At 42.3% G+C, this 20,000-nt stretch overlaps 1 protein-coding gene across 2 annotated transcripts in view; it reads right to left on the minus strand.

The window, feature by feature from the left end:
• Positions 984–20,000, minus strand: part of ALG8 (ALG8, alpha-1,3-glucosyltransferase) — a 31,902-nt gene continuing 12,885 nt past the window's right edge. For both annotated transcript variants that reach the window (XM_013979181.2, XM_003129688.6), the window contains 10 exons: positions 16,917–17,026; positions 15,717–15,784; positions 13,240–13,366; positions 12,920–13,023; positions 10,980–11,100; positions 8,807–8,946; positions 7,063–7,202; positions 5,634–5,731; positions 5,251–5,323; positions 984–1,640 (listed from right to left, as the gene is read on the minus strand). In XM_013979181.2, the coding sequence (XP_013834635.1) occupies positions 1,409–1,640; positions 5,251–5,323; positions 5,634–5,731; positions 7,063–7,202; positions 8,807–8,946; positions 10,980–11,100; positions 12,920–13,023; positions 13,240–13,366; positions 15,717–15,784; positions 16,917–17,026 (1,213 nt within the window). In that variant the 3' untranslated portion in view covers positions 984–1,408. The remainder of the gene's footprint in view (positions 1,641–5,250; positions 5,324–5,633; positions 5,732–7,062; positions 7,203–8,806; positions 8,947–10,979; positions 11,101–12,919; positions 13,024–13,239; positions 13,367–15,716; positions 15,785–16,916; positions 17,027–20,000) is intronic.

The raw sequence follows: 20,000 nt of genomic DNA on the forward strand, positions 1-20,000 counted from the left end.
ATGAATAAAAGGAAGCAGAGGTGCAAGATAGCACGGCACACTGGGAATTCTAGGTTGTTAGGACAGCTGGAACGCAGGGTGCAAGGGGGACTGTGGTGAGGAAAACAGGCTAGAGGGGCTGTGCTCCCCCCGCTTTGGCAAAATCCCTGTCTTTTTTTTTTTTTTTGTCTTTTTAGGGCCACACCCTCCGGATATGGAAGTTCCCAGGCTGGGGGGTGAATTGGAGCTGTAGCTCCGCCACAGCCACAGCAACACCAGATCCAAGCCACTTCTGCAAACTATACCACGGCTCAGGGCAACGCCAGACACACAACCCACTGAGCAAGGCCAGGGATCGAACCTGTGTCCTCATCGATGCTAGTCAGATTTGTTTCTGCTGCGCCACAAAGGGTACTCCCGGAAATCCTCATCTTTATCTCTGAATGAGACTCAAAAGAAGTCTGGGAGAGCGGAGTGAATTTAAGAGATGGGGTAGCTGGATTAGCATGCTAGGATGCCACTGACCTGGACTCTCTCTGATCTTCTCGGGGACAATGGGTAAAGAAAATGAGTGAAAGTTCCTAGCGTTGGTTAGGTAAATGGTGGTGGAATTTGAATGTGCAGCAGATATTAGGCAAACTGGAACTCTGGATAAAGTGTATGGAGCACCTTCAAGGTGGAGGGAGGAAACCAGGCTGAAAAAACACTTAAGTCTGATCACATGAGGACAGTTTGAGAAGGAGTAGCCTTATCCGAATCGCAGTGTGTGCTTCTACAGTAAAGGAACTGTACACGATGTCTTCAACTCAGTGTAAGAGCAGATGTGGTTTAGTCTCTGCTGAGGCCCAAACAGTTCATTAAATATTTTCCCTGGCTTTGTGAATATTGTCAATATACAACTTCAATGAAAAAATATGAAAAAAAAAAAAAAAAACTAAGACATACAGAATGGGGACAGTACATGCCAGTTGCCTGTGCACACGCCAACAGGAAAACGCAGGAGCTGGTAACATACCCCCAATTTTTTATGCAGAAATACAAAATGGCATTTTATTTACATTTCCCTAATAAGCACATGATTATAATTACACTTTATAGCCTGACAGCGGTTATCACAGGCCACAGATAGTCATGCTGCCGACCAGGCTCCCCGCCTGCCTAGAGCAAGCCGGGCAGTCTCAATGACCTCAGACTACTTTAACAGGGGAAGGAGAGATTTGTTTCAGCTGTGTTTCACTGCTATGGACGACAAGTGGCTTCTCACCATGGTGACAATCAGGTTGCCAGGCTGGGCAGGGCCAACTTTCAAAGAATGGTCCTCAAACAGATCTACTGAAATGAATGGTTCCTGCCACCAGCAACTTTCTTCAAGTTCTGATTAATTTACCATGAAATAATTGCTTGGAATACATCCCAGCAGTTCCTTTATTCATTGCTTCTTTGTCTTGCTCACAGGAGGGTCAGTCAATACCGAAATATACAGTTTGAACCAAGCGTATATGATGCCCACGGCACAATACACTGAGGTCAGTAACAAAGGGATAAAGGGAAACTTCAGCTTCCAGGAGGTGAAAGGGAACAGGAATTCGCAGAAGACTTCCAGAGGCCCCAGGCCAAGGAGGTAGAAAGTTTCCATCCAATTAAAAAGAGGTTTTTCTTTTCTGAAGAAAAAAAGGAGGGAGGTCTGATTTTAGATGAGTCATTCTGGTTCTGCAAACATTTCTCAGCTAAAGCTTCCCACCTGCACTCTCTTGACGTCAAGTACAGCTAAAGCCAGAGTCAAAAGAATCCCTTAAGTTTCACAGTTAGGAAAAAATGACAATGACACATCACAACATTATCTCAACAAGCCAAATTTCCCCAATCATCATCTATACTGTCACTTTGCTGAAGGGGCTGAGAGAGAATTAGCTATGCATTTGGAAGAGGAAAGAGCGCAGGATACTGTGATACTGGAATAAGAATATGGTAATATATGTTTTTTTGTTTGGGTAAAATAATATGAATTTGCCATTTTAACCACTTTTAAGTATATAACTCAGGAGTATCAAGTATACTGATAATGTAGTTCAACCATTACCACTATTCATTTTCAAAACATTTGCAACACCTGCAAAAGAATCTCTGGAGACATGAAGTAGTAACTCCCTATGCAGTATCACCAATGCCCCCATCAGTCCCCGTACTACTAATGTACTTTTTATTTATTTTTTGCTGCACCCATAGCATATGAAGTTCCAGGGCCAGGGATCGAACCTGCGCCACAGCAATGACCCAAGCCTCTGCAGTGACAATACCAGATCCCTAACCGACTCTGTCACTAGAGAACTCCCTAATCTACTTTATGTTTCTCTGAGTTTGCCTATTTGAAATATTTCATATTAATGAAATCACACAGTATTTGTCCTTTTGTGTCTGGCTTATTTCACCTACTCTGAACTTCCAGGCTCGTCCATGCTGTAGTACGTTATCAGAGCTTCATGCCTCTTTCAGGCTTAGTGGCATTTCACTGTATATATATCATTTTGTTTATCCATCCATTTTGCTGATGGACATTTGAGCAGTTTCTACCTTTTGGCTACTATGAATCAAATTGCAATGAACTTTGGTGTACAAGTATCTGTTTTTTTGTTTTTTGTTTTTGTCTTCCTTTTTAGGGCCGATCTTGTAGCATATGGAGGTTCTCAGGCTAGGGGTCCAATCGGAGCTGTAGCCGCCAGCCTACACCACAGCCACAACAACATGGGATCCGAGCTGCGTCTGCAACCTATACCACAGCTCACGGCAACGCCAGATCCTTAACCCACTGAACGAGGCCAGGGACTGAACCTGCATCCTCATGGATGCCAGTCAGGTTCGTTAACTGCTGAGCTACAATGGGAACTCCCAAGTATCTGCTTTCAATTTTTTGGGTATACACTTAATAATAGAATTGCTGGAGTTCCCATCGTGGCGCAGTGGTTAACGACTCCGACTAGGAACCATGAGGTTGCGGGTTCGATCCCTGGCCTTGCTCAGTGGGTTAAGGATCCAGCATTGCTGTGAATGTGGTGTAGGTCACAGACGTGGCTCAGACCCCTCGTTGCTGTGGCTGTGGTGTAGGCTGGCAGCTACAGCTCCGATTCGACCCCTAGCCTGGGAACCTCCATGCGCCGCAGAAGCGTCCCTGGAAAAGGCAAAAAGACAAAAAAAAAAAAAACCCAAAAAAACAAACAAAAAAAAAGAATAGAATTGCTGGGTCATATCATTATAACTGTTTTAACATAATTAAGTATATGAGGTTTTATGAACCCAATCATATATAAACTGTAAGCTTGCAAAATTACATCAATGATATTATATAAAGTTTAGAAAAGAAAAAAATTCCACCCATAATTCTAACATGTGTAAGAATTTTTACACATCTTTTAGTTTTATAAATCTGTATTTATTTATTTAGTCTTTTTAGGGCCCCACTGGACAGATCATTAACCCACTGAGTGAGACCAGGGATCAAACCTGCATCCTCATGGATGCTAGGTCAGATTTCTTTCTGTTGAGCCACGACAGGAACTCCCTATAAATCTGTATTTATGTGGTTTTACTTATAATGAATATTTTACATTTCATTTTTTAGTTTTCTTTTTTTAAAATTAGGAACATTGCTAAGAACATTCCCTACACATTGTTTATTTTTTTAATGGCTACAAAAGCAGCATATGGAAGTTTCTGGGCCAGGGATTCAATTTAATTTTAGCTTTTTTTTTTTTTTTTAGGGCCACACCCATGGCATATGTAAGTTCCCAGGCTAGGGGTAGAATCGGAGCTGCAGCTGCTAGCCTATGCCACAGCCACAGCAATGCTAGATCCGAGCTGTATCTGTGACCTACACCACAGCTCACAGCAATTCCGGATCCTTAACCCACTAAGCAAGGCCAGGGATTGAACCTGTGTTCTCCTGGAGGCTAGTTGGGTTTGTTACTACTGAGCCACGACAGGAACTCCCATTTTTCAGTTTTCAAATAAGTTTTTTTTTTTTGTCTTTTCTAGGGCCGCTCCTGTGGCATATGGAGGTTCCCAGGCTAGGGGTCTAATGGGAGCTGTAGCCGCCGGCCTGAACCACAGCAACGCGGGATCTGAGAAGCATCTGTGACCTACACCATATTCATGGCAACGCTGGATCCTTAACCCATTGAGCAAGGCCAGGAATCAAACCTCCAACCTCATGGTTCCTAGTCGGATTTGTTAACCACTGAGCCACGACGGGAACTCCATATAAGGTTTTAATTTAAGCTATGTAGTCCCTCCTCAAATATTCTCCCAAACTAAAGCCATGACCTTTGTTGTCAGGTCAGAGTGACAGGACATGGGTAACTTCTCTCTCCAGCTGCTGATATTTTGTAATGTTATATTATCTTTAAAACTTAAAAAAACAGGAGTTCCCTTCATGGCTCAGTGGTTAACGAATCCGACTAGGAACCATGAGGTTGTGGGTTTGATCCCTGGCCCTGCTCAGTGGGTTAAGGATCCGGCGTTGTCATGAGCTGTGATGTAGGTCGCAGACTCGGCTCAGATCTGGCGTTGCTGTGGCTCTGGCGTAGGCCAGCGGCTACAGCTCCGATTGGACCCTTACCCTGAGAACCTCCACATGCCTCAGGAGCGGCCCTAGAAAAGGCAAAAAGACCAAAAAACAAAAAACAAAAAAAACCTTAAAAAAACAGGAGTTCCCGTTGTACAGCAGAAACGAATCCGACTCGTATCCATGAGGATGCGGGTTTGATCCCTGACCTAGTTCAGTGAGTTAAGGATCCAGCAGTGCTGTGAGCTGTGTTGACTGCAGATGTGGATCCGATACCACACTGCTGTAGCTGTGGCATGGGGCCAGCAGCTGTAGCTCCACTTTGATCCCTAGCCTGGGAACTTCCATTATGCCACTGGTGCAGCCTTAAAAAAAAACAACAAAAAAAACGCCCAGATGATCTTATCTACAAAACAGAATCAGATCCTGGCCAGGGAGAGCAGACTTGTGGTTCCCAGGGGAGGAGAGGGGAGGGGTGGGATAGACGGGCAGTGTGGACGCAAACTGTTCCATCTGGAGTGGATGGGCAATGGGGCCCTACTGTACGGAACAGGGAACTGTGTGTGACTGGGTCACTTTGCTGTACAACGCAAATTGAAGAAACATTATAAATCAACCATACTTAATAAAAAAAATTAAAAGGCTTATTGAGCACTGAGAAGCAAGCATTTCACAAGAGTAAATATAATTTTAAATGCACTTTTTTAGATTACCTGAATAGAGTCTTCAGCGAGGAAATACTATAGATGGTAAATAGCAACATGAGTAAGATTTTAATGGGAAGTTCTGTCAAAAAAAATTTAAAAAAAATACACACGATACTTTAGTTGATAAGAGAAAGGTTATAATGCCTAAGGTAACATAATCATACTGACACAGCTATATAGTGCTAGCAATGCTTTTTGAGCTTAACTATGCATTTTTGTGACATCTAAAGATACTCATAATTAGGAACATATTGAAGGTTTTAAGGGAATGGATGAGCTCTGTCTTTCTAAGAGATTTTAAGGTTGTTTAAATCAGATAGTATTGATCTCTAGGTTCTGATGAAAGGGCAGGGCAATCACGTAGATCTCTCTAAAAAGAAGCTGTTTACCTGGTGCCGTGAAGAGCAGCGGGAAGAGGGAATAATGTCCTGCTGTGGTCAGAATCAGAAAAATTGAAGCATCTCCTGCTTTTCCCACAGACAAAAGGCTAAAAATAAAAATTCTTACAATAATTCCTTAAACCACAAATGAAACATATATTTCCAAAGAGCTGAAATAACCCGTATCTATTATTATTTCTAGAATTGGCTTATGCATAAAATAACATACTGATCTTTGCTACCTGTTCAAGTGAGAATATTAATTTTTTTTAAATGGGAAACTTTAAGCAATAGATAGAAGAATGTACCACACTGAATCAGGGAATATTCAAACAAGAATCTTGCCTCTCTGAGTAACTGTCTGCTCAAACAAAGGAATATTTTGGGATTGGGAGCTGCTTAGTGGCGGTAGCCAGGGAAAGAGGACTTGGGGTTTTTATTTCCAGCCCTATAGCTCTTCTCTTGGACAAGACCCCACACCTGCAGGTGTTCAGTAAACATTCTTACTACAGATATTTGAAGTTTTGCTCTATTTTTAAATTTGGAAACTCCAAGTTGCTAAATGAACCCAGATAAGCCATAGACTGACCTGAAAATTTTGCTTCCTGTTCTTTCAGAATCTAAAGGCTTTCTTTCAGGATTTAGGGGAGGAAAAAAAAAAAAAAAAAAACCTCAAGAAAAAGGCTGATTCTGTTACCATCTATCTGATTAGGCTTCAGCTGCATACATGGACAATAATGCATTCAGAATGCCTTTCCCTTTTTTTTTCAAAAAGCACAGTACAGTGAGAAGATCTTGATTTAGCATGATAAGATTTGGGTTTAAGCCCTAACCCTGATAACTTGCTGGCTGTGTGACTTTGGATAAGTCACTTAAACGCAGATCCCCAGTTTTGCAAATGTTAAACATACCCGTTTATCTTAACTGTTGTCGTGAGGCTAAAAGAAAGATCGTCAAACAAAACCATAACACCCCCCAACCCCGGCCCCAAAAAAAACCCCAAACAAGAAGAAAAACAGTTCCGACAAATTTCAAGTACATATGTCAGGTGTTCCTTTGTAATGGACTTGATTCTTACTCTGACTAACAACACCTAACAAGGGCCTTATTTTCACAAGTGTGACGACACTAAGCTCACACTTTTTCCATACTATGCTGCCGTCCGACATCCAGAAGGAAGAGTCTGGTATCATGGTTCTTAACCACTACAGTATCCCTTACCAAAAATGCAGGGGTAGGGGCAGTTTTGCATACCTTAAAACCTTAATGGGTACAGAGATCCCAGTTTAAGCATCCCTGTCCCTATCTGGGTATAAATTTGTTCCCTTAAGCCTTTGCCTTTGCCCATCTCACTGAACACGTCAAGAAGGGACTCGTCAAATGGAAAACAATAAGCTCAATGAGAAATATGCCAGCAATGCTGAAGGACTGAGCTTACCTCATTGGGAGAACCGCAAGGAGTATGGCTTTTTCATGGACATGCCACCCAAACATGAAGGAGCTCAAGGCACATAGAATCAGACATCGGAGAAAGGCTCTGGGCCCTTGAGGTTTAAACCAAAGACAGAAAATAGAGGGCTAGAAACAACAGGCAAAGATAAAACGTCACTATCATTTAAAATAGGCTTTACCGGAGTTCCCGTTGTGGCGCAGTGGTTAATGAATCCGACTAGGAACCATGAGGTTGCGGGTTCGGTCCCTGCCCTTGCTCAGTGGGTTAACGATCCCGCGTTGCCGTGAGCTGTGGTGTAGGTTGCAGACGCGGCTCGGATCCCGCGTTGCTGTGGCTCTGGCGTAGGCCGGTGGCTACAGCTCCGATTCGACCCCTAGCCTGGGAACCTCCATATGCTGCGGGAGCGGCCCAAGAAGTAGCAAAAAGACAAAAATAGAATAAAATAAAATAAAATAGGCTGTACCAAAACATTGCTCAGGTGCACGTAGTTTACACCATCTCTGAAAAACAGCAGATCTTTAGACCGTTTCCCATTAAACTGGGATAATGTGCTTTGTAAACAGACCAAAAGTTAACATAAAAACTACTCAAGAAATATATTTAACTCAGTAAATGTAATTCTATTCATAAAAATTAGTGAGAAGTTCTAGGATATGCAATATAACCCCTTATTACATCTTTGTAACTAATTAATAGTCATGATCCTATTAGGTCAAACTGCAAAAGTTCAATGATATTTTGGGGCTAATAATAAATTAGATCTTAGCATATTAATAAATAAAGACCTAACTCTGTGGGCTGGAATATAATTTACAGCAAAACCATGGCCTTCAGCTTATAAGGTTGTTCATTTCATTTCTTTCATTTCATTTCATTTTTTTGCCTGCAGCCATGGCTTAGGGAAGTTCCTGGGCCAGGGACTGAACCCAGGCCATAGCAGGGGCCCCGGGCCACTGCAGTGACAATACCAGATCCTTAACCTGCTGCGCCACAACTACTCTAAGGCTGTAGTTTTAGAAAAGTTTTAACTTCAGTAAGAACATGTGTAAAAGTAGGCCAACAGAGCTTAATTACCTACTAGTACTACCACATAATTAAGTGGGGTCAGGTGTCTTGAGAGTGGGCTTGATCATCTAGAAACCAAAATTAGAACTGAGTGTAATTATAAATAGGATTGAGGCATTTATATTGGATTCTACTAAAATTATATCATGAAATTGAGGGCATCATGATCACTAACAAAAGCAACTACAAATGATGCTTATAAAGGACCTGATTCATATTAGATTCTTATCTGATGCTCAAATAGTCATTGCTGACTAACGCTCTCAACTCATTATCATCAAGACAAAATAGCCGTGCAGTCCAGACAAATGTGGATTTTGATTAGCTAGCCATGTATGAAAACAAAAACCTGATCTCCCTACTACATTGTCCTCTTTCTCCAGGGTGTGGTTCAAGCTCCCTCCTCCCTGGGCTTGTCTTTCTTCCTCATCAGATGGTCAACAGATGGTCTATCTGGTGAGAACCTCTCTCCCAGAGGCTTTGCTAGTATCCTCATGGTGTTCAGTTAGCCTAAGAATTGCCAGGAAATGCCTCAATGTGCAGCAGAATTACAGCCATGGAATTTATCCTATGGATGGGAAAACGCGAAAGCTGAAGCTCAACTGGCCACACCAAAGAAAAGCAGAGAAAACGCAAGCAATGGGTATCACGGGTCAATTCTTACCAGTATGGCAATCAGAGTGCAGATGAGGGTGGCCAGCGGGGTCACTGAGGGAAGGACCGTGTGTTGGAACTGCTGAACCAAACCACTTGTCATTGAGGCCTTGGGAATCTTGCTGGGGTCAAGCAGTTTCAATGCTAAACCTAAAATAGATATTTTATGTTGTTTTGATTTGATCAATGGCACACCGTATTTTACCAACCAATTCCTTGGAGAAAAAAAAAATAAGCTACTAAATCTTTTGACGGCTTCAAGGCTAAGATTTCAATACCTCAGTCTTACACTATTCTACCAAACAGGCTGCTGGTTTAGACTGCAACTGTTGTACTGGCACAGGAAACTTTGCTGGCAGGCAGCATGAATAAGAATCTGCTCTCATCTCTAAAACGAAGAAAGCCTTCTAAAATACAGCTCTAACCATGTCCCACGCCAGCTTGGAGTCCTTCCTTGCCTGCGGGATAAAGTCCATGTTCCAAAGCACAGCACAGTGTTTGCCATGATCTAGCCCCTTTCCAGCTCTGCAGCCTCATCTTTAAGGGCAGCTTGGCCACAATGAACTGACAAACTACTCTTGACACCTGGGATGGCCTACTCACATTGTAAAATTAACTCCTAACTCACGTACTCATCTGAGAATGCTCCTGCTCAAGTAGAGTTGATTTTCTCTGGGGCTAGGTCTCTCACACATGTTTCTAACTGGTGTTCATCACACTCTGGTTATATACTCACTTCCTCTACTATACCGGGTTCCTTAAAGTGTAAATGATAATTCATTTCCATCTCCAGCACATAGGCGTTCAGAAATACTTATTAAAACGAACGCAAGTCTGAGGACAATGAGGCGAGCCCCAGGCCAAACAAGCTAATAGGATAGTCAGGCACAGTCTGAGCACCTGCATGGCCGTAGTTACCACCACTGAAAATTCGTGAAATGAGGGAAAGGTGGAGACTACCACCATATTTTCCATGCATTCACCTCTTCCCTTCAGCCTGTTATCCTCTCTTAAATCTCCCTGAAACCAGTTGCCTAACCTGCCACTGACTTTCCAGGTAAGACATCCTGGAAGAGACAGGTATACAAGGTGAATACAGTAGTTTCCTGACTCAGATAAGGCAAGGGGCCCTGTCACCCCGCATCATGCTGGTTGTTTAAAGCTTTTACAAATGTTGAGAACTTACTTTGTAAGATGCCACATACATCAAGGCTAGGTTCTCAGTGGGTGAGGGACAATATCAAATTATGATTTCCTACAAGTATGTATCAAAAATAGCAGCCACCATGCATTAAGCACCTGCCATGTGCCAAGGGCACTGTAGCCATTACTTCTAGTCCCCAGGGGGCAGAGAGAGATGAGGAACTTGCCCCGAGTCACACCACTGTTGGGTGAAAGAACCGAACCCAGTTCTATCTGGTTCCAAAGGTGCTGCTACTGACAGACTAGCACTTCTTTATTGCTGCATTTGATTCTCACAACAGGTTTTTACATTTTTAAAGGTTGTAAACAAACAAACAAACAAACAACGAAACATCTTAAATAGCCTGCAAAATAGAAAATATTTACTGTCTGGCCCATTACAGAAAAAGTTTGCCTCCCCTTCTCTTGAGCCTGCCATTTCGCATCAAGCTAGAATGTGTTCACAAATGAGAGATTATGAGTGGTTCCATAGTTATTTGCAGAACCATCTCAAGGTATACATTATTTCTCACTACGCCTCAAACTTAAAAGCATAACCTAAATTTTCCCTTTCTTTTCATCGCATGCTAAAGAGCAGGGCTATCATTTTCCGTATGGGTTTACTATGCAGAGGTACCACTCACCCTTCTTTCCTGCTTCTTCACATTTCTAAGTTTAAGAGTAGGGTTATAACTACTGAATAATGCTTAAGGCAAAAATTATCTTTCAAAAAACGTCAAAATGTTATTTTTTTCCAAGGAGAGGATCAACAACCTCATTGCTGCACAGAGCTTTAATGAGGAACACTTCAGTGCAGTCTGTTTCCTGCCCTGGAGCCTCCATCCGTGGAACTACGCCCTGTTCATTCTGAAAGCTAAAGTGCAGGGCTGGAGAACAGACAGTTCAGCCACATTCAAAAACACAAAGCAGGTCTTTCCATTTCTCAATGTGACTAGTCCGTTCAATACTCTCAGTCTACGTAAGGAGGCTTGCCATCATACCGATGACAGACAGCACTTTGTCCAAAGCGTTGTACAAAGCCCAGAAGTTTGGAGCCCAGTATGCATGGCAGAGGCCCCTCTTGAAAGGGAAGAGTCGGGAAAAGACTTGAGGCAGTTGGTTCTGTTGGAAAGAGAGTAAACAGTGATCAGAATTTTTCCAAATTCAAGAAGAGATCTAGGGGGAGTTCCCATGGTGGTTCAGCAGATTATGAACCAGTCTAGTATCCATGGATGAGGGCTCAATCCCTGGCTTCGCTCAGTGGGTTAAGGATCTGGCAATGCTGTGAGCTGTGGTGTGGGTCTCGGACTCGGCTCAGATCCTGCGTTGCTGTGGCTCTGGTGTAGGCTGGCAGCTACAGCTCCGATTCAACTCCTAGCCTGGGAACCTCCATATGCCAGGGTGTGGCCCTAAAAGACAAAAAAAAAAAAAAATAAATAAAAATAAAAAAAATAAATTAGAGCAAATAAGCAAAATTGCAAATATGGAAATCTGTGAATAGCTATGATCAACTCTAAGTGAGGCATATAGTTAAACATACAGGAGTTCCCGTCGTGGCGCAGTGGTTAACGAATCCCACTAGGAACCATGAGGTTGCGGGTTCGGTCCCTGCCCTTGCTCAGTGGGTTAATGATCTGGCGTTGCCGTGAGCTGTGGTATAGGTTGCAGGCGCGGCTCGGATCCTGCGTTGCTGTGGCTGTGGCGTAGGCCGGTGGCTACGGCTCCGATTAGACCCCTAGCCTGGGAACCTCCATATGCCGTGGGAGCGGCCCTAGAAATAGCAAAAGACAAAAAAAAACAAACAAACAAAAAAAAAAAACAAACCATACAAATACATGGACATACATGTTTGAAAATACACGAAAGTGTCTGAAAGAATACCCTTCTATCTTTGGGGAATCATATTGGAGAGAAGTGAAAAAGGAGGATTTGTGCTTATTTATTTATTTATTTAGTCTTTTTAGGGCGGAACTCGCAGCATATGGAGGTTCCCAGGCTAGGGGTCAAACCTGCAACCTCATGGTTCCTAGTTGGATTCGTTTCCACTGTACCACGATGGGAACCCTTGTGTGTATTTATTTGTCTTTATAGGGCCACACCTGCGGCATATGGAAGTTTCCAGGCTAGGGGTCTAATCGGAGCTGTTGCTGCTGGCCTACACCAGAGCCACAGCAACGCAGGATCTGAGCCGTGTCTGTGACCTACACCACAGCTCATGGCAACGCCAGATCTTTAACCCACTGAGCAAGGCCAGGGATCAAACCCGTAACCTCAGGGCTCCTACGTCGGATTCATTTCTGCTGCCACGACGGGAACTCCTCCTGTGCTTTTTTTTTTGTCTTTTTGCCATTTCTTGGGCCGCTCCCGCAGCATATGGAGGTTCCTAGGCTAGGAGTTGAATCGGAGCTGTAGCCGCTGGCCTACACCAGAGCCATAGCAACGCGGGATCCTAGCCGCATCTGCAACCTACACCACAGCTCACGGCAACGCTGGATCCTTAACCCACTGAGCAAAGCCAGGGATCCAACCCACAACCTCATGGTTCCTAGTTGGATTCGTTAACCACTGAGCCACGACGGGAACTCCCTCCTGTGCTTATTTTTAATTAATTTTTATTTTTACTTTTTGCTTTTTAGGGGTGCACCCGAAGCATATGGAAGTTCCCAGGCTTGGAGTCAAACTGGAGCTGTAGCTGTCTGCCTACACCACAGTCAGAGCAACCTGGGGCCTGAGCCGAGTCTGTGATCTACACCACAGCTCACAGCAATGCCAGACCCCCGACTCACTGAGCGAGGCCAGGGATGGCATCTGCATCCTCATGGACACCAGTCAGATTCGTTTCCTCCTCTCCACAACGGGAACTCCTGCGCTTATTTTTAAGATTCCTGGCTTTATTTTTTTCTAAACAATGACAAACTCATATTTATAGCAAAAGACTTACCAAGGCTAGAAAAGGACCCAATGAAAGAGCAGAAACTAGGAAAACAATCAGTCCCAGTGAAATAAGACGGACAAAGCTGAAACTGTTCCATCGGATGGACCCATCTAAAGAGAAGAAACATTATCATCACCAGGAGCATGGAAAGCCATAACTCAATACAATACACTAGATGATATGCCGAGGGCAGAGAAAAGCCAGGATGGGAAAAGGGTTTATAGGGTCAAGAGTTGAGACACAACTCCTGTGCCTCATAAAACCCTCTGACAAAGCAAGCCACCAAGTCAAGACAAAATAAAGACAAAATGATCACTAAAACTTGCCTGGTTTATTTGCAGTGAAACAGTAAGATCGTAGCAGATATATACCGTAAGCTGGTGCTACATAGAGGTAAATGTGCTTGAAATGCAGGAGAACAGCAAAGAGAAACGCTCCTTCCATATGCCTTTTCTAGGGGATTTAAAAGGGAGATATCAATTCAAAATTCAGCTAGACCACACAATAATCCAGAACAGAAAAAGGGACCATGGAACAGAAAAAGGATATTAGCGCAAAAACTGGTGCAATCTGAATGTACCAGTACTGGTTTCTTATCTCGATGACTGCACCATAGTTACATAAGATGGTAACATTAAAGGGGTACAGGAACTCTTAGCATCTTTGCAACTTTCCTATAAAATTATTAAAAAAAAATATGGCGTTCCTGTTGTGGCTCAGTGGATTAAGAACCTGACAGAGTATCCATGAGGATGTAGGTTCAATCCCTGACCTTTTTCAGTGGGGTAGGGATTCAGCATTGCTACAACCTGTGGTGTAGGTTGCGGATGCAACTCGGATCCAGTGTTACCATGGCTGTGGCACAGGCCTCAGCTGCAGCTCCCATGCAACACCTAGCCCAGGAGCTTCCATATGCCGCATGTGTGACAGCAAAAACGTTTATACGCACTAGGAAACTAAAAAATTCAGGTGACTCACTTTATTATGACATTCACTTTAGTGTGGTGGTCTGGAACTGAACCCACAATATCTGTGAGGTATGCCTACTACTTTCTGAAATACTGAATGAATGAAATATGATGTCTGAGATGTGTTTCAAAATAATCCTCTATATGTGTATATATTTAATCACTATTATTTTTTCTACTTTTGTATATAATTAAATTTTCTACCATAAAAAGTTGTTAAAATTCAGTCAAGTAGTCTACATGCAATATAAGGACAAGACAGGTGTTTCCAGCCAGCCTTTATACTGAGTCCACTAGGCTCATAAATCCATTATTTCAACAAATATTTATTAAGTCGGATGCTGAGGTACAAGATTTATCATCATAACAATACACTACAAATTCTCCCTAAGAAACTGAAAAGCTCAGAGAATTCAATTACCCTCTCCCCCCTTACAACAGCTGGAGTTGATTTCCTGAGATCTGGGAATAAGAATATGAATGATTACACTTAAAGCTAGGCTAACAAAGAAGCATTTACATCTTATTTTATGGATCAGGTAACGTGAAGTACAATCAGGCTGAAGGCACCAAGTAATTAGTGGATCTAATAAACCACCTCGGAGGATTAAAGGCATTCTGATTGAGGGAACAAACACACACGCGACCCCAACTGAGTTGACTAACACTAAAGAAGTCTGAGGGCTACCTACCTCACAGGAATTTTGGAAGGATCAAGTGAGATAATGGTCCAGGGGTTCAGCAAAGAAACTGCCAAAGGGACCATGAAAGACCTGGTTCCTCCTTTCACTGTCCCACCGGGTGTGGTCTAGAATAGATGAGTTAGGAATGATAAAGGAAAAACAACGGGATGCTTCCAATGTCTCCACCAGTTTTATGATTTATTTAGGACTCGGAGAAAGTCTAGCTGGTTCTACAGCTAACTTTAGTTCATCTGTTCAACAACCAACCATCACTCATTCATTGAACACCACTTATGATCTATGTACTCTGTGGCTTTCTATGGTTAACAGAAAACAACTTATCCAGATATTTATAGTTGACAAAGAACTTTAAAATGGATTATTGAATTTTGATCTTTCCAAAGTCCCTGTGAGGTAGGTGGCCCCCATTTTACAAATAGAATGTATCAAGGGGTGAGTTTTAATTTTACAGATGAGAAAACTAAGGCTGAGAGTGTTGAAAGACTTGCCTTGGGTTAATGGTTCCCAAACCTGATGGTGTATCCAAATTCCCTGGAGGTTCCTAAAACCCAGTCCCAGAGATTCTGATTCAGTGTGCAGATGAATGTCCCAGAAATCCCAATTCCCTGATGTCCTCCTTCATGAAAGAAGGGTAACTTTTAGCAACCTCATAGAAGAGCTACAAGGGTTGCTCAAAGATACTCTATAGAATACATCCAACCTGAGGGAGCCAATGCATTTGAATAACCCCAGTCTGAGTCACACAGCTTATTAGGGTTATTTAAGATTTCAACTCAGGTCTTCTGATTCAAAACTCCATACTTTTCCCACCGCAACAGTTATCATACTGTATAAAACGCTGAAGACTTCATTCCTAGAAAAACAATCTCAACCAAATATAGAAACTCAAGTTTATTTCAGGCCTGTCACACTCTCACAAGCTTTTAGGGCACAATTTTCTCATCTGTAAAGTGAAGAAAATTATTATCAAAAGGAATTTGTGAGAAATACTCCAGAGAAGTCTCTATAGCACGTGGCAATTCAAAGTAATTGGTCAAATAATCTACCCATCACCCATTATGCTGATGCCTTTAGAGGTTAAAAACCAAACTAATATAATTAGCTCATTTTGAAAGAATCCTGAAAGTTTACCTGAAATAATCGTGCAATGGAGAGTAGCATTAATCCAAATAAAAATCCATTGTACTGGAAGTGAATATCTGGACTTAGGTCAAGGAAAGAGAACAGAGGATACCAAATTCACAATGTGCTAGCAGACAGGATAAAAATTGCAGGTGCTTTCTTTATAGGTAAATTAAAGACAAAAATACTACTACCAGTTTGGACTTCTTATTGTGTTTTAACAGTCAAATCCTGAACAAGCTGTTAAATTAAAAGTAAAAAAAATTTATTAGAGTTGATTTATAATGTTCTGTCAATTTCTGCTGTATGGCAAAGTGACCCAGTTATACACATATATATTCTTTTTCTCATAGTGTCTTCCATCATGTTCCATCACAACTGATTGGATATAGTTCCCTGTGCTATATAGCAGAATAAATTAATATTTATGTTTAAGAAGAAAACCAAGAAACTTTCCCTTGTTTTCTTTTCTTAAATTTTTAAAAATTTTTAAAATTTCTGTCTTTTTTTTTCCCTTTTCTAGGGCTGATTCCCAAGGCCAGGCTAGGGGGTTCAATCGGAGCTGTAGCCGCCAGCCTATGCCACAGCCACAGCAACACAGGATCCGAGCCACATCTGCAAACTACACCACAGCTCAGGGCAACGCGGGATCCCTAACCCACTGAGCAAGGCCAGGGATCAAACCCGCAACCTCATGGTTCCTAGTTGGATTCATTAATCACTGAGCCACAAAGGGAACTCCCAGAAATATCGCTTTTATCATTAGGATGTTAGTGACATCCAGACTCTTTGGACTTAAGAGTCTGTCTATTAATATGTGGCAAACCAAAACGGTAGAAAAGCATCTGTTTCCATATGGAACACGTGATATGCCCTTTCCTATAAAAGGAATTTGGAGTAATACATTATAAAACTATTTAAGATATGCATAGATTAACCTAAGAACAGTTAATGAGTCCCAGGATACTGCCTTACCGGCAGTTTAACAGGTTCTAGCATATCACTACTTACTTTTTAGGGACAAAGTCCTCTAGCAACCAGAGTCTAGTAAAGTTGGGCAGAGATCACAGTTTGGAGAACTGACTAACTCGCTCCATGTCCACTTTCAAAAGCAGCTTGTGTTTAGGAATCACCATCACAGAAAGAATTAATCTTATACTTAATATACATCAAATAAGTTAGGAGCAGCCCATAAAATGTCAAGGATACGGTCTACAATTAACAACCCGAAGTTCCACAGCAGTAATACTGATAGAATAAACTTTGGCTTCTCTGTAAGTTCTTTGCCTGCTTTTTTCCCATCAATGCACTTACAGCACCTATATTGGGACACAAGGCGAGAATGAGAAACAACTTTAACCTTCATTAGAACATCATAATACTTCTACAGAGTACACGCTGATACACTCTGATGCATTTTATTAGCTGTTCCTGATAAACTGTCCATGGCATTCTCTTTTTAAATGTGTAATGATTTTATTTTGAAAATGCATTACCGAAAAGCAACATGCAGGCTGAAGAGCAGTTGGATAACTCAGGTTTGTATCAACTCAAAAATATGAAGGAAAAGAAAGGGAAGGAAGAGATGGAGGAATGAAGGAGAGAAAGGACGAGGGAAATGCAGCTGCTGTATCTACGGAGGGCTTGGTGCCAGCCAGGTGCTTTCTTTCAGAGAATTACCTTACTTCTCTAGGGCCGGGGGGAGTTTTCTTTTTAAAAAGGAGGAAAGACACTCCAAGATAATTTCTTGTAGTCCTTCATTACAAATCACAGGGCTAACATTGCCAGTTATTAGGAGCAAAAAAAATGGTGATGGAGTCCAGTTCTGGTGACAATGACAACTTCCCAATTAAAGCACCCTTAGGTGTCATCTCTCTCAAGTAATTCCAGTGGGTTGGAAATAATTTTCGATGCTTCTCTGTGAGTTCCCTAGAAACAGAGACTGGGAGAGTTCTCTGGTGGTGCAGTAAGTTAAGGATCCAGTGTTGTCACTGCAGTGTCTTGGGTGGCTGCTGTCCCTGGCCCAGGAACTTCCACATGCTGTGGGTGCCCCGCCCCCCACCCCACCCCTGGCCCGGCAAAAAGCAACAGGGATTGGGTTTTCCACGGCATTCTTGATTGCTTAAAAAGGCTGTAGTAGTAAGAAAGGCCTCAGGGCCAGTTCTAGGTCTCTTTCTTAGCTATGCTGATTTGAAAGAAAGTCTTCTTTTAATACAAAAACAAAAACAGCCACCAAAACTCAAAAGTAAGGATTCTGAAAACTGAGAGGGCACACACTAAAAAATGCAGACCAAGACAACATAGCACTCTAAATTATGTATCATCATAGCAGCCAAATTAAGAAAAGACCATGGGGGTTTGGAAGGTAGGTGGTAGAGGGGATTTAAAAAAAGAATACAGCTGCAAACCTGCAGCTCCTTTTTTTTTTTTTTTTTAGGGCCGAACCCTTGACATATGGAAATTCCCAGGCTAGGGGTGGAATTGGAGCTGCAGTTGACAGCCTACAGCACAGCCACAGCAATACAGGATCCAAGCCATGTCTGCAACCTACACCACAGCTCATGGCAACACGAGATCCTTAACCCACTGAGCAAGGCCAGGGATCAAACCCGAAACCTCATGGTTCCTAGTCGGACTCGTTAACCGCTGAGCCACGAAGGGAACTCCTACATTTTCATCTTATTTAACTGTTCCCTCTACATTGCAGGTGAAAATGAATTCTACGCCCTCTCTCTGTCCATATATACTTCTCCTGGGAGTTTAAATTTAAAGCATTTAAATTTAAACACTATGAGTTAAAAGAGTTCATTACACATCACCTTCCCTTCCAAATCTTGCCAGGTCATAAAGAGACTGAAGGTCCAGGTGCCAAACATGAATTACTCCATGAAAATGAGCAGGGGGGCTAAAACACCCCCAAGGGACTTGTTCCTGAGTTGGGCAAGAGTTCAGTCTAGAAGCCCTTACAAACAGAAATGATCTATTTATGACAAGGTTACTGCTCTGTCACAATCACACTCTCAGGCTTAAGTATCAGGACAGAAGAGAAACCAACATTAACCAGGAACTTACTACTTGGAAGTCACTGGGCAAAACATGCTATGTATGTGTATTCAACTGCTTAAAAGTACTTTGTAACCATAAGGTGCAAAACATAAAAACATGAAATATAAATGTAACTTAAAAGTTAGTGTCTGCTATTTTCAACAGAGGAGTGGATCAAGAAGATGTGGTACATATACACAATGGAATATCACTCAGCCATGAAAAGGAATGAAATATGGCATTTTTAGCAACATGGATGGACGTAGAAATTATCATGCTAAGTGAAGTCGGTCAGACAATGAGACACCAACATCAAATGCTTTCACTGACATGTGGAATCTGAAAAAAGGACAGACTGAACTTCTTTGCAGAACAGATACCAACATACAGACTTTGAAAAACTTATGGTCTCCAAAGGAGACAATTTGGGGGTGGGGGGATGCGCTGGGGTTGTGGGTTGGAAATCCTATAAAATTGGATTGTGATGATCATTGTACAACTATAAATATAATAAATTCATTGAGTAGTAAAAAATAAAAAAAGAAGAGGAAAAAAAAAAGTTAGTGTCTGAGTCTTCGTGAAGGAAAGAATCCAGAGACTACAAGTAAAAGCACTCTGAGATTTCTCGGGTGCAGTAGAATGGAAACGTCATTGGTGGTTAGCCCTATGGGTATGTGGGCATGAGTGTGCTGTGCTGTTATGCAGGCGTGTATCCCAAAGAATAGGGTTGGTGACAGCAGCCTCTGGTGGCCTGCTACAAGGAAGGAAAGACAAGCAGCTAGAGCCATTTTTGGGCAGGAGAAATGGTAGTGGAATGCTACCTGGGACTACTTATTATTATTATTTTTTTGGTCTTTTAAGGGCTGCACCCATGGCATATGGAGGCTCCCAGGCTAGGGGCTGAGACAGAGCTACAGCTGCCAGTCTACACCACAGCGACAGCAATGCCAGATCCGAGTCGTGTCTGCGATCTACACCACAGCTTGCGGCAACGCCAGATTCTTAACCCACTAATCGAGGCCAGAGATTGAACCTGTGTCCTCATGGATACTAGTGGGGTTCGCTAACCACTGAGCCATGATGGGAACTTACCTGGGATGACTTCTCACAACATTCACGATCTCTTGTTCTACCTTTACCCTGTAACCTCATCTTATCTCCCATTTTCTTCCACAAAATTCAGCTAGACTGCTTGCTGTAATTACTCAAGCAATTTAAAACACAAGAGAAGTTCCACCATGGTTCAGT

This window comes from Sus scrofa, chromosome 9 (assembly GCF_000003025.6).
Source record: "Sus scrofa isolate TJ Tabasco breed Duroc chromosome 9, Sscrofa11.1, whole genome shotgun sequence".
Classification (NCBI taxonomy): Eukaryota; Metazoa; Chordata; class Mammalia; order Artiodactyla; family Suidae; genus Sus; species Sus scrofa.